The following is a 15950-nucleotide window of genomic DNA, read 5'->3' on the forward strand; positions in this document are numbered from 1 at the left end:
TAGAACCAAAACCACGTCCACGAAGGCCCGAATATGTTAGTTCGCGTATGAATCTCTCTCGTGTCGCTCCTCATTATTTTCAAAACATCTCCGTCCGAGCCAAATTCCTCAAGCGGGGAAAAAAGAAATTAAAGCAGGGTCCGGATTTTTTTGGAGATACCACGTCACTAGACGATTTCAAAACCCCACTTTCCAGCCCCTTTAATGCTAAGACGAATGAGGATGGTTTGTTGAAATACGCGTTAAAATCGCAAATATACTCGGTACACTTTTCTTAAATGTATTCGCGTAATAACATTTTCGATTGCCTACAGCATTCTATAGGTTTACTTTACGTGGTTTTACTGTAGAATCGAAAGTGTGCCAAAAATCTTCGATTGAGAGAAACCGATGGGGAAAGAAAAAAATTGGTTTTAAAATGGTGGTTATTTAAATATTAAATAATAGTAATAAAAAAATCTTCGGTTAAGTTTCGATTTCCAATAGCTTATCCACGGGCACTTACCCAGACCGAAAAGATGGAGAGTATGTATACATAGGCCCAAGAAAAATAACAGACTGGATCGTGCGTAAGAGACTTATATGTCATATTCCGATATAGATTGAATTTAACATACACGTATATAGCTCGACAGTGAGCGTTTTTGGAAGGCGAAGACGGGAATAGTTATAGTTTTGAAAGCCCAAAGGCAAACCGCACTGAAAGATGCATTGGTTATTTATTATTTTTTTCCCTTTACCTCCAAGATTCCTAACGTTAAGTTTTTCTTTGAAGCGGCGTAAGGGAAGAAATAAAAAAATATATCGTTGAAAGTTGAAATTTTTCGAGTAAATAAAAAATGAGGAGGCAAACTTTTCGATTTGAAGTATACCCTGTTTTCGAATTCGAGACCGCGGCCGAAAGGTTTTTTTTGACAAATTCACTCCCAAAAAAAAAACAAAAAACTTTAGTCAGTTTGATAAAAAAAATTTAAGTTTGTACTTCGTAAACGAAAATACTAATTTGCATGTTCTCCGGTGGAAAACTCGATGTAGGTCTTCTTACAGTTGAAGTGGAAATCAATTTAATATCATTCTACTTGACCGACAATATTTGGCGACGCTAACGAGTCAAACGAAAAATAATTAGAGAATTTCCTATATTGTAAGTGCAGACAGTGGCGGATTAAGGACTAGGCCTATTAGGCACTAGCCTATCGGCCCCCACAAACAGAAGGTCCCCACCACTGATGTAATCATGTATTTTTCAATGATTCGGTTTAAGAGAAGAACATATCAGGCTTGTTGCTTTATTATCTGAAAAATCATTACTCTAGGGACATAAGCTCAGCTTCGGGACACGCGAGTTTTGCGTTTTTACGCTTTCCTTACATGGGCCACCACCAAAATCTGCCTGGTGCCCCACCTTCAGTAAATCCGGTACTGAGTACAGAGTCTATTTGAAAATGGCAAAAGCGTTAAGTTACAGTGGAGTTGAGTTCCGTATTCGCTTCAAAGCATTGAAAAGGCGACTATTTGGAAAAGTTTTGATTAGGTAGAGAATCGAAATATAAGCCAGCGAACTCCAAACTTTTCGATTAAAAGACCAACGTAGCGAAGAGTATCTTATCTAAATTGCGAAGCCTCGTTGGAAGGTCGAAGACCGCTTTTGGATTTGGCCTCATTCCCAACAACGACGGAAAGTCGAGTTGAGCGGATATAATTGGGAAAACAGGGCTCACGCTATACGCCTAGTGACTTTAGAAAGAGGAGAGAGATAAAATTACCTTGAGAAAATCATCCTCGATGCTAAGGGTTTTGTGGTAGCGAAGAGGGCCGTTCTTCCAGTCTTTCAAGACCTCCGTGAAGTCGGCGGAATCCTGGTGCACCAAGCGGAAACCCGTTATGTTTGTGCCCCCGTACTGGAAGTCCTCCAGATCCACCGTGTGTAGATCCTACGTATTTCAAGTGCATACATGGAATGAATGAAGGAGAGTGCGCGACAGAATCTCGAGAAAGGAGCGAAATTTCTTACCAATGAGGTGATAAAATAGTTGTAGTATTCGGACATCATATCCACTTGCTGAGCCTGGAAAAAAAAGCACGTGTGCTTCAAAACTCTCCGAAAATCTTTACGAGTGTACTAGGCGCGAATAGCAACAAACACAGCACCCCATGCACACAAGGAGAACGCAACCCGTCAAAATTCGTTCATTTTTTGTGTACATTTTTCATTGGCTAGACGCTTTAGCTCCTGCTGCCGTCGGAAGGGGAAAATTCCTTTCCGCAAAACGTTCACCGTAAAGGCTCGTCCAATGAAATTTGTACACAACACTGCGTTAGCTTGTTTAAAGGCTAGCTGCGTTATCCTTGTGTTTGTTGCTCCTAGCTGGAGGGAAGCTCCTCTACCGCGTCTGTAAACGGTGGTCGGTATGAATCAAATAGATTTCAAAACAGTTGTCGTATCGTATTAAATTAACCAGTCCGGTTTTCTAATTAACTTAAAATATGTCCAAAGAAACTTACAAAGGACCGAATGCTAAACTTAACACTCCCGGTATTCGACCCGCATATTTCCGTCAAAGTGAGAACGCCGAAAGAGAAACTTCAACCAAAAGGGCATTAGAGACATCTCCAATTAATATACAGGCAACCAATACTTCGAAACACGAAAGGTTTGGCGAGATATTTCAAAGCGAACTTTAAATAAGAAACATTGTTTTCTATCAAATCAGAACGTGGAACTTGGAGCGAAATAAATCACGATGCGGATTCACTACGTTATTAATCGCGCAATTGGAAGCAAACTATGGATAATTAAGAGAAATGGCGGCCTGTAGAACAGCTTCGCTTTCCGAGTTTCTGTTTCGAGAATTACAGGTTGCCCACCACTATACTCGATACTTAGTAATATATTTAAGTTACTCTCTCTCTTGCACTCGGACCAATTCTTAACGAAGCTAACACGATTTTAAGAGAGAGGGAAAGGTTAAGCAGTTTAACAAATCGTTTTATTAGATTAGAGATTGATCCACTTTGCTTCTTGATGTTCTCCCCTAAAAATCCTCATCGCATTATAAAGAAAAAAAAACTGGGCAAACGCCAGACTGATCTCGTCGCTATTTACAGTTTTCGAGAGAAATCTTATAGAACGTATATAGAAGAGCGTTGATCCGGGTAATTGATAGAGAGAACAATTTGAAGAAGGTCGATGGATTATTCTCTATAGTCGGTTTCCGGATTCGTCATATCTTCTCGGTTAAAAGAGCGCGATAACCGTCGCTTTATCGTTTAGTGCTCCACTGACTATAGCTTAACAAAAATGGTTTGGCTTCAGCCTCCCAATTCTCTCCATTCGCCGGGGGAAAAAGGAAAACAAAGTTAAGAATGAAACTTCGGATGAAGCGAAATAGCGAGGAGGAAAATATTGAAGGACGTCTGCGAACGAAAAGAAGCCAAACCGACTCGATTAAATGGAAAGGAAATATTTCCAAAGAAATATTGGCTTATCTCGTCTCGAGAGATGAAAATCGGTCAACACAGAAAAAAAAAACTTTATTCCAGCTTTCCTACAACTCGCTTGGTGGCGTTCGCGTCGACACGGATGATCGGGAAAATGGGGATTTGGTGAATTTTTACCCGCTTCACTTTCTATCGCTACGCCCTCTTTCGACAGTGGCCGAAAGCACTGAGATATAACAAATTATTAGATGTTATTTTTAGGGTGGAAATTAAGTTTTTGGTTCTATATTGTAATTTAAATTTACACTGCTTTGCCATTTTTTGATTTAATAGAAGTTCGCGAAATCACCAAAGTCTTAAAACGAATTCCAAATTTTCTCGTTTTCTCTATTTACGCTATAACAGACGATACACCGAACAAGGAGCGTTGGAAAACCTTCGAACCCACAGCGCTACCTAGACTCGTTTTCAGTCGCGAATGGTTCCTAGGTTTAGATTTACGCGGAAATTGGAGAAATGCCGACTGAAATGATAAGATTGCGAAATACAATTTAACTTAGAATACGGCTTGGCTTACTGTATCAAGTAAATTTATATACTTAGTGCGGAGCACTTGAGGAAATATTTAGAGACTGACTATCGAAGGTGAGACTCGGAAGCTTAAAATGTTTGTATAAAAATTTGGCCAATTCTAAAGCGCCGGTGTATAAGTACTATCTAGAATGATGGTGGAAATATAGGGCAAAATTTTAACTGAAAGCTATTGTTTTACATCGCTCTGACGCGGAAGAAGGGAGTGGGGGTGGGGAAAGCGTTATTAAGGGTTGTTATCCGAGCGTAAGTCTAATCAGGATGCCTTTCGGTCGGCTGGAGCGACTTATAGGACCTCAAACGACCTTTCCGAATGGCCTATTCCGAAAGTGCGGGTGTAAGGGTGGACCCGATTGTTTAAAAGGACTAAATTGTTTGCGTAAACATTTCGACGGAGGGACGTGTATCGCCGCTTCAAAATGATCAAAAGAGGCAGCCATCGACGTAATTAAGGGAAGGCGCGCTGCTGGCAAGCTTCCGGAAATGGCCGAAATAAACGAGGCGAACTACATCAGCGAGAGCCGGGCCCATTCGAGTTACGCGCGACTCGATAAACGACAAACAAACAGAGATAGCGCGCGACGCTCCTTCGCCAATCCCGTCGTTTCCCTCACGCCATAGAACTACCCAAATGATAAAACATGATAACGCCGCTGAAGGAGGCTTTTAGATTGTTTTCCGAAGCGACGGAGAAGAGAGACAAAATGCGCGCGTGTGGCGAAATTGGAAATTACGTGTTTCAGGACGGTATGAATGTTCGACGTTGCGACGTCTAGGACGATGTTCTTGACTCCTCCCCTTCCGAGCTCTTTCAGCAACTTCCGGTACTCTTGGCCAGGCGGAAATTGCCGGACCACGACTCGTCGGTCTCGGACGAAAGGGTCCTTTAGAAGCTCTTGCATTCGGATCAGAGCTGCCAACGAATGAAAAGAGAAAGAGAAAATTAAATGAAATACTTGATGACAACGTGGCGCTCGAATTTAAAGTGAACGATAGCCTAAATGGCAAATTGCGCGCTACTAATTATACGTCTTTATTTATAAAAGACGTCAGTCCATTAAGAAGGAACTATTGTGTAAGAATTTGAATTTCCTCGAAAGAAAGTCGCCTTTTAAACGATCCGCTTTTCCCAATCATTAAAAAGACAATACCTTTTAGTTAATTTCATTCGGTAATGGTTAGGAAAGGCAGATGGTAGTCTTAACAAATGAACGACCTCTATTGTCCGATGAATCTAAACCTATAGCGCCATTGAAGACCCTCGAGAACTAGCGAAGCTTAGCGATTAAATAAGGAGAATGAATGTTTACGTATAGACAGCGTTATAAACTCGACGACCGTTTTATGCAAATGTTCCTCTCCGCTCTCGCATTGATCGAATAATCGTCGCTTGGTAATTACGTTAAATATAATTAACGAGATTTTCGGGAAAGAGCATTGTGTCCATACCGAGAGAACGAGAGTCGGGCGCGTCCGAAGACCCAGCCCCGGGGCCACGCCAGCTTGAAGCGCCGCTAATATCGCGCACCCATTTTTGTCGGCGCTAATCCTTGCCCAGGTTTTTCTCTTCAAGCTTCTATACGAGGCTTAGCGGCGAAACGGACGCGACGAAAGGCGTAAGACGGATGGGATACGTCGAGGCGGGCCAACGGCAAACCAAAGCGGTTCTTCCGGCAAATTACGCGATTGGGAGCGGCGGCGATGGCGAGTCTTCCGCGGAGAATAATTAGTCCGTCTCGAGTTCGCCTAATTGCATTCTTATTGGAGTTGCCATATAATTATCTTTGACGAAATAATGATTCGATCGTCGACAAAGCGAGAGGGATTTGTTCCCTCGCAAAAAGGAGGATCTTTTATTGATAAAGCTGGCGCCGTCATCCGTCGCAGCTGTCGTCTTCCGCGCCACATTACGATAATTATCTTAAAAGGCTTAATTCCCCGAAAACAATAGTCACGCGTGCCATCAACCCGACCAAACCCGTAAAACAATAGCTCCGATAGAGTTCCGGATCAATAAACGAAGGCGCGCTTCCGACGCGACTCAAAGAGCCGCGTTTTATATAGATAAGGCTCCCTTTACGGAGTGGTAATTGTTGGATGGCTTTTGCCGTGATTCCTCATAATTTTGGCAAAGGCTCTTCGCGTCAGTGATGGGCTTTCCTTTCATTCCTCCAATTCGGAGTCTCCAAAAATTATCTCCAACTCCAGCTCCTCAATTAATTTTGCTTATTAAACGTCTTTCACACTCCAATTAACTATCTCGAAAAATCATAACTCGCGCTCTTTTCTAAATTCAATTAATTTTAAAAACTAATTTCGATGCATATAAGCCAGGTTCACAGTGACACTTACCCCTAAAATCGCTTCGTTTTAGATAACTAGTTTTCTAAACCAGCCTAAGAAATCGCTTCGTGTTGGTTCACGAAGCGACTAGTCCAAGTCGGATCGCTTAGAATCGCTTTCAAAACGACAAGGCGGGGAAGTAAAATTGCTCGTATTTTCCAAAATAATGGAAATAAAATTTTAAATAATGTCCAATAATATTACTGTGTGTACAGTAAACGTGATAAATTAATTGTTTTGGGAAAATTTTTAGTATTTTCAAAATTCTGGCCATAATTTAAAATGGCTTTAAGCCTTGGCTATAAGCGAACCCGGGATTTCGCACGTGTGAACCAAGAATTATCGTCGGCGGTCAAAACTGGCATGCAAACCAGATACAGGGACGAGAAAGCGGGGGGGGGGGGGGGGAATTCGATTTTAAACGTCTTCATATTCACGGGGAGTTAGATGTAAACAAACCGCGGCCATTGTTAAGACGTGGTTCACCATGGACAGTATTATTGTAGTTAGTTTTTACCATTTTGATGTTAAATTAAAAATAAAACTACGAGCGTAAATAAAAAAATGCCCATTTGTTTTGAACACTTTTTTTTGTTTTCAACTAACTCTCCTCGCGTTTAGGTCGTTTTAGGTGATATATTCCAACAGAGGCCGCCAATAGGTGTTTTTACAAAAGATCGGTGGTCACGTGTTTTCAGTAAGTTTGCGTCACTACGGTCAAAATGAAATCTCGAAGTTGGCCGATAATTTAGTGTCGTCCGCTATTTAAGACCAGGCTTACCTGTCGTTTAGTTTAACAGTAAAGTGAAAGTTCTAACTGCTATAGAAGATTATTTATTTTTTCTGAGTATTTTATATCTTTCAAGGTTAGTAAATAAAACTAACTAAAACCAGACTACCTTATAATATACATAACAAATAAAAAGATATTTTTAATACAACCCTAGCCTTTATTTATCTATTTGTAACGCTGTTAATATTTAAAACTAAAATTGTCTATACGCGGGCCTTAGTATCAGCAGCCGGATCTTAGCAGACGATGCCTTGCTCAAACATACTGAATTCCCATGAGCCTCTATAGCGAAAATCTTTTGTAGAACCACCTATACACTTTCTCGTCCCTGTATCTACTGTCCTTGTGCAAACCAACCTAAACTAGGTTTTAAGCTCTAATATCTTTAGAGAAACACGTAACTCCTCATCTGTTTTTGTAGATTTTTCTCAACGGACCTTGCATCTCTCCTAGTTAACAAAAACTCAACCATATCTAATTTCGAAACATTTGGCTCCTCGTTTTCCTAGCTAATAATAATTCCTTTCTGATTTCACTTAAATAATAATCTAATCTCGTATCAATTGAAAATTATTATTTAAAATTTATTTTCCCAATATCTAATTAATTCATTTCAAATGAAATAATAGCTGAGAAAGCGGGACCTATTGTAAGTGCGCTTTCTCAACCTGCCTTTAACCTTTAAAAATTTCATTTGATTAAATGTAGAAATTTCGTGAAACGGACGTTTTAAATACACACCCGATGTGTTAAATATATTTTGAATATTAAATTTAAATTTGAACCAATAGGAATTTTATCGAAATTTCATTTTTAGGGTTACCTAATTTTGGAAATAAGGTAGCGAAACACGACCGGGTTAATATAAATTAATTTTTAGACAAACCGAATTTTTCGAGTTACCGGGTTTTGGAAATAAGGTAGCTATGTTTTTGGAGTTAGATGGCGCCGGTATCAAATGGTACGAAATTCAAATATCACAATAGATGAGGTCCCGCGAATTGGCCAAAAATCTCACTGAAAATTAAAATTTCATAATGAAACCGGAAACGAAGTTCAGAAATGAGCAGTACTAACTAAAAATATAATTTTCAATCAAGTCGGTCTTAATTTAAAAAAAATTATGTAGATTTAAAGTCGCGAAAAACCACTAAAATGGAAAAATTATTAACTTTTTGGGCTCCGATTTCAAAAATTTATAACGGGCTACCATGGGCATGATATTTCCTTCGATTAATATATCCCTGGCCCTTCTAAGCCTAACTCTTGGAGAGTTATGTGGAATACGGCGGCATCAACTACACACAAATCCCTGACGGATTGTGTGTAGAAAAAGACCCAACAGTAGTATCAAATTAAGAAATACTGAAAAATGTCTTAAAAATCCTATGTAATTGCAATCCTCCACCCGAGAAAGCGCGTCTCAGTCTCGGATCATTTAATCAAGAGCTAAGGGCAAAACGGTATCTCCTCTTAGGTTATTTCCCTAAAATTAAGCTCAACTTCTATTAATTTCCGTTACGGTTTGGTTAACTCTCTCCTCTTACTCATTTCCCTTGAAATTCACGTAAGGCATTCCCCCTCCCTCTCCTCGCAATTCTAAACGTATTATAATAAAATAACTTAACTCACTTTCTTCTAAATAATAGAGAAATTTTACAAAAACGTCTAATTTTGAAATTTCGTAAAAACGCTTCTCACTTTCCTTTCCCTGGGAATTTTTGTTAATCTCACCTGCTCTCATTTCTCTCACTAATCTCACAATGAGAGGAGGGTGCCCATCACCGCTTCACGCTTATGAATACGTATAATCCTTATTAATATCTTAATTGCGAGTGAAAACTAACTTATTCTCAGGTATAAAGATAATGAACTCCGGCTTAATCGCTTCACCCTTAGGACTTCAATATTCCTTAAAGAGAGTATAATATCCTGCTTAGATTATACAGCTACACACCCTTTAATTATTAACTATTTTCAGAGTGCATACGTTTCTCTTGTACGTAAGAACTTATTGCATAAATTAAAACGAGGCCAGCCAAAACTAAGAATTATTCTAAAGGTACCCTTTGCACTTATATTTATTCAAACCATTAATTTTGGATAAATAAGCTAATTATACTTACAAAACCAAATAGATACGCAAATAGCAAAAAGTAATATTTTTTTTACATAGAATCATTTCACGAAACAAGTAATCTTATTTGCGTTACTATAATTAGAGTAAAGAACCGGTTATTTTATTTGTCAAAAAATCTATTTTTATTCTTGATAAAATAACTAGGAATAATTTAAAATGCAAAGGCGATACATACAAGTTGATTTTTATTTACTTCGTTAGAAATTTATCGTTTTTATCCGAATTAATCACGAAAGTAATCTCGAAATCCAACATTTCGAAATAACTTCTAGCCACATTTAGCGACCCTAGAATTTGAAATAAGCGAGAATAACCCTCCCATTGGAATCAAATCAGCCGAAGAAAGCTCTTGGACGACTCGAGGCAGCAACTTCCAATAAACTAAAATGTAAAGTAAAGGAAAAAGAAAAAAAATCGTGGCTCCTGATATAGCTCAGACGTCTAGAAAAGCGATATTTCGGGCGACTCGTGACTTGAGTCTCACCAGACAGCTTAGAGAACGGTTGCAACTCGTTAAAGTCTTCGCCGTCCATCTAACGGGGTTAGACGAGGATATAGAAGCGAGGAGCTTATAGTTATAACTGCGGCGCGGTGTACGGTCCGACGAGAAAATTAGGTTGCACTCTCCGATAAGAATGAGAAACGGATATAATAGACCTAATCTACGGATTGCCACGATTGTTCCATAATGGCGCTACGCCGTTGGCCCGGTTATCGAAGCGAGGGGACGAGACCAACGGGAGGGCAGCCTCCGCACACGGACGGCGAGGGGAGGGGGTAAGACCAGAGGGGGGAGGGCAGGGGTGTACCGCATCGCGAGGTGGAGAAATCAGTCGATGGCTTTAATGGTTTTAACCTTAGCTTTCCGATCTGAATATCGAACTTTGAAAAGGGAGGGAAATGGCCACGGGAGGGGGTTTAAAAGGAAGGGAAAGAGATTTCCCGGTTCCGCCATTAAAGATAAAAAGAACCTCAGGAGGCTTAATGAGCGCCCGAAACGAGCAAAACTGTTCGAGTGAATAAGCCGCCAAACTTCCTAACCCGATCCATAAATTTTTCCATCAAGGGGTCCTCTATAGCGGCACCCCTGAGTTTGAAAAGGAGAGATCCAGTTTTGGAATCGCTCCGTTCCCCTCTTTCTCTGGACCACGGTATTTTGGGCCCATACTGAGCGTTATTTACCCATCCGTTAAGCAAACTATCGGAGAGTTTTGAAAATTTTCCCCCAAAAATACCGCGCTGTAATGAAATTATAAAACCTTTCAGAAGTTCATAGATTTATAGACGCTCTAACTTTATTTCCAATAATTTATTTTAAAAAAGAACTTATAATTATAAGTGCCTCCAATATCTGCCCCTTTCGCGTTCCACGTTCTTCGGCGTACAATTTAAAAATAGCTTCCTCGCTCGCGGTACACCAAAGTGCGCCGGTTTGAGCGCTTCTACAGGCGCTAGTAGGTGAAAAATAGGCCAGATCGTGGCGTGGCTTTAGTTTTCAGAGGTATAATTACCGGCACTTGATATTAATGAACCATGATTACGTAATTGTTTAAAGGTGAAAGAGCAAATATAGAAGCAACAATATGTTATATTCGGATGTAGCCCTTGACCATTTAATGAAGAGGTTTTGTAAACAACATTACTACACGCGCCAAGAGATTTGGGCCGTTCGTATCGAGAAACAGTTAATTTCCCGATGATCGTCGTATTGATGTCCAAATTATACGATAGCTTAACATTCTCGTCCTATGTTTACCAGCGAAAACAACCTAGGAGTCGACAACAACGAGTAGCTAGATTAATCGTGAATTACCCCTTCATAATATCCTTCGCTTCCCGTTCGTACTTCGCGGGTCCACTTTAGATATTTGCCCAAAACAGGATCGCCAGGAATTCCCAAACTAGATGCAATCTCCGCCTACAAAGACAAAAGGACTAGACGGCGTGCCCCAAGTCAACGGAAAGGGTAAAGTCGGCGTCTAAAGACTAAACGCGAATGGAACGGTAAGGTTCGGACCCACTCCGTATCGCGATTCCTGTCGCGTAAAGTTTACCCGTCGAAATGAGCGCGAGAAGAGAGAAAATTTTAAAATTAATTTTCCACCTTTATTTGAAGTTTTAAATTAAAGTTTCGGGAAAAGGTATTTCTTTATAAACGAAAGCTCGAGCGGTTTTCCTTCCAAAGAGAGTTTTCTGCCCGTTCTCCCCGCTAATGGCGCGTCATATTCACCCGTAATTAATTTGCCCGTAGAGCGCTAGAGGTCGCTTTCAGAAGGGAGAAAAGCCGCGCTTTTCAAAGTTTTTCTTAATGACAATTTTCCTAAATCACGTTGAATTCTAATCAGGAACCGAGCGGCCAGGAATGACTAGCGATTCAATTCATTTAAAAAGATCTTGTTTCCGCCGTACGGACGAAAAACAAAAATCGCAGATTAAAACTATTTAAAAGCGAGGCCCCAAAATTCTCCCTCTCAAAAATTCGAATTAATCGTCGAGAGGCGCTCGCGAAGGTAAGAACGAGAGCTCTAGAGAGGTATAATAGCAAAAATAATAAATGAAAAACGAGCGATATTCGTAAAGGAAAATAGTTTGCTTTCTGTCGGACATCGGGGTAATAAATGAAGGCCGGCCGAAATTCTCATTAGAAGAAAAAATACGCGTTTGGAAGGAAAAGATTTGGCGTACAAAGGACGCGGTAACAAGAAACCGGGGGAAGAAAATACCCCCCTTCCCTCTGGAAGAAAGAGAACGGAAGAACAATTACGAAAACGATTAGCAGAATGGTTTTGATAACGAATTAAAACGCCCCTAAAATTAGCGCCTCGAATTTATTGAAATAGTTCGCTTTAATCATCCTTTTTGCATAATGAGATTTGTGAAACCAACTGACTTAACGGTCGAGAGAGGGCGTGTCCGCGTCTTTAAATATTTACGGACCCTTTTATTGTATATTCCTTTGTAAATAGCCTTAAAATGTAAATCCATCTTTGTTCTAAACTTCCTAAAAATTCTATTTTTGAAGAAGAATTTGAATGAGGAGCGCATTGGCGGCGTATCGAGTACTAAGATCTATGCAAATTCGCTCGAAGTGCGGCTCAGAGAGGCTGAACACGGGCTCTCGGGGCATTTGCGCGAGGTCAATCTCAATTTTCGGGGGGCGGTAATTGATGCAGTAGCGCAGCGGGGGTTAATTACATTTTGTTTTGCTACCGTGTACCGTCGATTTAAAACGCTGATCGGAATTCGACGCAATCTGGCCCTGGAATCTGACGCGGACCTAACCCCGGCAGCGCCCCAGGAACCCTTCGCCCAAGTCCCGCCGCACACGCGCACGCACAAACAGAATGGTGTAGGGTATTAAAGGTGCCCTCGCCTCCCCCCTTCGTTCCCGTCCCCTCCGTCCTTTTCTCTTTCGCTCTGTCGCTCTTTTATGTAAGCTTAGGTGGTTTCCGCGAAGCTACAATCCAAGGCGGAGACGGAACGGGAACCGTAGATAGTTCCGAAAGAGACGCGATCACCCTCCCTTCGTACGTACAACGAAGTCAGGTTCGAACTACGGTAGAAGGACGAAGCCGACGTATTTATCGGGAAAGGGATAAAGGGAACTACTAAAGGGGAAAACTCCGGGAATGTTAAGATCTTAAAAATTCGATGTGACGGCCGGAGAAAGCGTAGGCGGGTCCAGTAGCTTTAGGGCCCGGACCGGGCCAAGCTTCGATTCGACCTACATCGAAAGAGGATTAGGGGCTCCGTGAGGAATTGCAGCGGTGCCGGAGATTAACGCCAATTGGCGATTTTCCCTAAAAGAGCCCCAAAAATCCTCTTGGAAAATTATCCTTGCAAATTCTAATCGCGGAAAGAATTATTTCCACCGGCTAAATTAACGTTGTTTATAGAGTAAATACGTGGGCCGTTCCCATTGTTTAGTCCCTTTCCGAAGAATACGGATTATTTTAACTTAAATCGAGGTCCAGGCCGCCGTTGGGATTAATGAGTTAATGAACGCGATATTCAACTAAATGTATTTTATTCCTAATCTCCGGCGAATCGCGTCGAATTCTAAAGAATTGACATATTGAATAAACACCTTTCATTTAAAACTTTTACAAACAAACTAAAGCGCCTCGTGTCTGAACGATCACGGGAAGGCTTTTCAAATTTTCAAAATGCTTTTCTGCCCAGAAAATCCTACGTTGCACGTACAAGCGCTTCAAACGCGTGTAATAAAGCGAATGTAAAGCTTCAGACGAGCAATATACTCGGCATTTTCACGATAGAGGCGGTCAAATATAAACGATGCTATTTGGAAAGCATTGTCGAAAAAATGTTTCAAACTTTCAATATCATAATAAAAAATAGACCTCTTATACGGGGCTCCGGACACGTTTTTCCCGAGAAATAAACACGAAGTAGGCTTTTCAAGTATCGTTGACTCAAAATATATATTCAACGAACAGGGGCGAAAATATTTAATAATATCATTTCCATAAAGCTGGCTCGGCAAAAAAGATAGCACCCGAAGACTTCTTCAAAAAATAATCTGTATATACTTTTCCTCAATCTTATAGCGCTCGAGCCCTATTACCCTCCCCCCCCCTCATCTTCTGGTTCACATTTCACTTTGGAGGAAGAGAGAGAAGAGAAAACACGATTTTTGCATAATTCAGTCGCTCGGAAAAGATCCGGCGAGAAGCGTCGTCTCGAATCCTCATTTTTGTAGAAAGAGGAAAATAATAGAGCACGTAGCCACCAAATTCGAATTGCGAACGCCAAGGCTTATTTTATAACGCGTGCGAAGTAGGGGATTGCCAAAACACCAGTCTTGATTAAAATGGCGAAACTCAGCCACTAAAAGAAAAAGCGCTTCGAGAAGTTTGTTACAATCCTCAATTCTAATAACATGCAAATAGGAATTAGCCGTTTCCCATATACACGATTCAAAGTGACAAAGACGACCAATGCTAAATACGCCAGCTTTGTGTTTCGCTGTAAAGTAGTCACCGCGTCTACTATAGACAAACTGCCGACCGTCGTCTACTCGTAAAAGACCAATTAGATTATACGTCGGAGCTATCGCGATTATAGCTTCTCGCGGCGTAACTAGGATAATTACGCGGGGAAGCCTTCGTAGCGTTGTTAGGGGCGATCCAATAGATAAACCCTTTAAGGACTGGCTAATTTCGCCTTAGCGCCATTTCGCGGGGGTCCGTTGGAATTTAGAACCGAGGAGCTGCCGCCGCTGTCAGACGCTTCCCCGCTGGAATTTATAGCTGTATGTCCTTACCGTAAAAAGGAGGATAAAAATAAAACCTTTATTCAAGATTTCGCCCATTTTTACCTCTCCGAGGCGAGGTGACAAAGTCCCCTAGGAGGGGTATTACAATCACCGTGTCTGTCGGTGTGTCTGTGTGTCTGTGGGTGTGTGTGTCTGTGGGTGTGTGCGTCTGTCTGTCCGGGCTGCGAACGCGTTCGCATTTTCGGAGCAAAGTGTAATCGCTGCGTACGCAGTTTCTTGGAATTAGGGAAAAGGTTTTTGAAAAAGCGCCCTCTTTTGTCACTGTGTGTGGACGTGAATAATCTTCGACGTTTGGGACGGACCGAATGCTGGGGGTTACGGTAAACGTCTCAACGTCCAAATGGCAGGGTTTCCACCAAATGTTCACGGTATACATCTCATTATTAATTTGCGATAGTATCGGGCGGCAATTGAACCCGAGCCCTCCTGCATGACAGGCGAGTGTTCTACCACAGAACCACCGATACATGTTACGCTTCATTGAAAATTATAAACTCAGCTTAGCGGAAGAGTATATTAATACTTTTTAAAGTCTAAATATTTTACGTATGAAATTTTAAAAGTCAAATCTTGTTTTAGCGCAGTCAGCAAAGATGAGATGGTTAAAGGGTAGAACCCGTGGGTGGTCCACTTAGTTAGTTTTTTGTAATTAATTTACGGGATTTATTATCGACTTCGGTATAGTTGTTGTATTAATGTGGTGGCGTCGATTTCACGTTTATTGATATACGAGCTGTCGTTTAGTCAAGTAGCTTTCTGTGCTTTGTTAATAGTAAGGTTTTTGCTTCTTGTTAATACATTTGGTGTGGATATTTGGATATCTACGATTCCTAATGCAGTCATTGATTTCCTGGGTGTGTGAGTCATTATATGTTATTGGAAATTGGACGGCGTTGGTCTTTTTCACGCGGTACGTGTCACAACGTCAACAGGAAGTCTACGAGTCGTCCACTACCAGATGTCGAATATAGCTATTCTACGGTATCTTCATCAACGGCGAGTGTTGAAATAACATGAGCGTTAAAGATGCGGCAAGTATTTCGTAAGCGAGAAAAATACAAATACCCTCTGTAGATATTTATTTCATTAAAATTTGCTTCGTTTTATATTTAACTGATAAACTTGTACTGTAAATAGGGTAAATTCAATTGTGCATTGTTTTAGTACGTCTAAATCACTGTTGTAACTACTTAATTTATAATATTCTGAATAAATTACAATCGGTTGTTTCGTCTCAATTATTTTAATTATAATTAGAATTTTATACCGGGCGGGATTGAACCGGGATTACGTTTTTAGTACATAACTCTGAATTGCGGAGATATATCTTTAAGGATCATCTCGAG

At 40.8% G+C, this 15950-nt stretch overlaps 1 protein-coding gene across 1 annotated transcript in view; it reads right to left on the reverse strand.

The window, feature by feature from the left end:
• LOC149932701 (glutamate receptor ionotropic, kainate 2-like) overlaps positions 1-15950 on the reverse strand; it is a 113956-nt gene that overhangs the window by 20751 nt on the left and 77255 nt on the right. Inside the window, exons 4-6 of the mRNA XM_090157496.1 lie at positions 4767-4945; positions 2015-2068; positions 1767-1934 (exon numbers count right to left, since the gene is read on the reverse strand). Of these exons, the coding sequence (XP_090013622.1) occupies positions 1767-1934; positions 2015-2068; positions 4767-4945 (401 nt within the window). The remainder of the gene's footprint in view (positions 1-1766; positions 1935-2014; positions 2069-4766; positions 4946-15950) is intronic.

The sequence above is a fragment of the Leiobunum rupestre genome, chromosome 8 (assembly GCF_980474605.1).
Source record: "Leiobunum rupestre chromosome 8, qqLeiRupe1.1.hap1, whole genome shotgun sequence".
Lineage (NCBI taxonomy): Eukaryota > Metazoa > Arthropoda > Arachnida > Opiliones > Sclerosomatidae > Leiobunum > Leiobunum rupestre.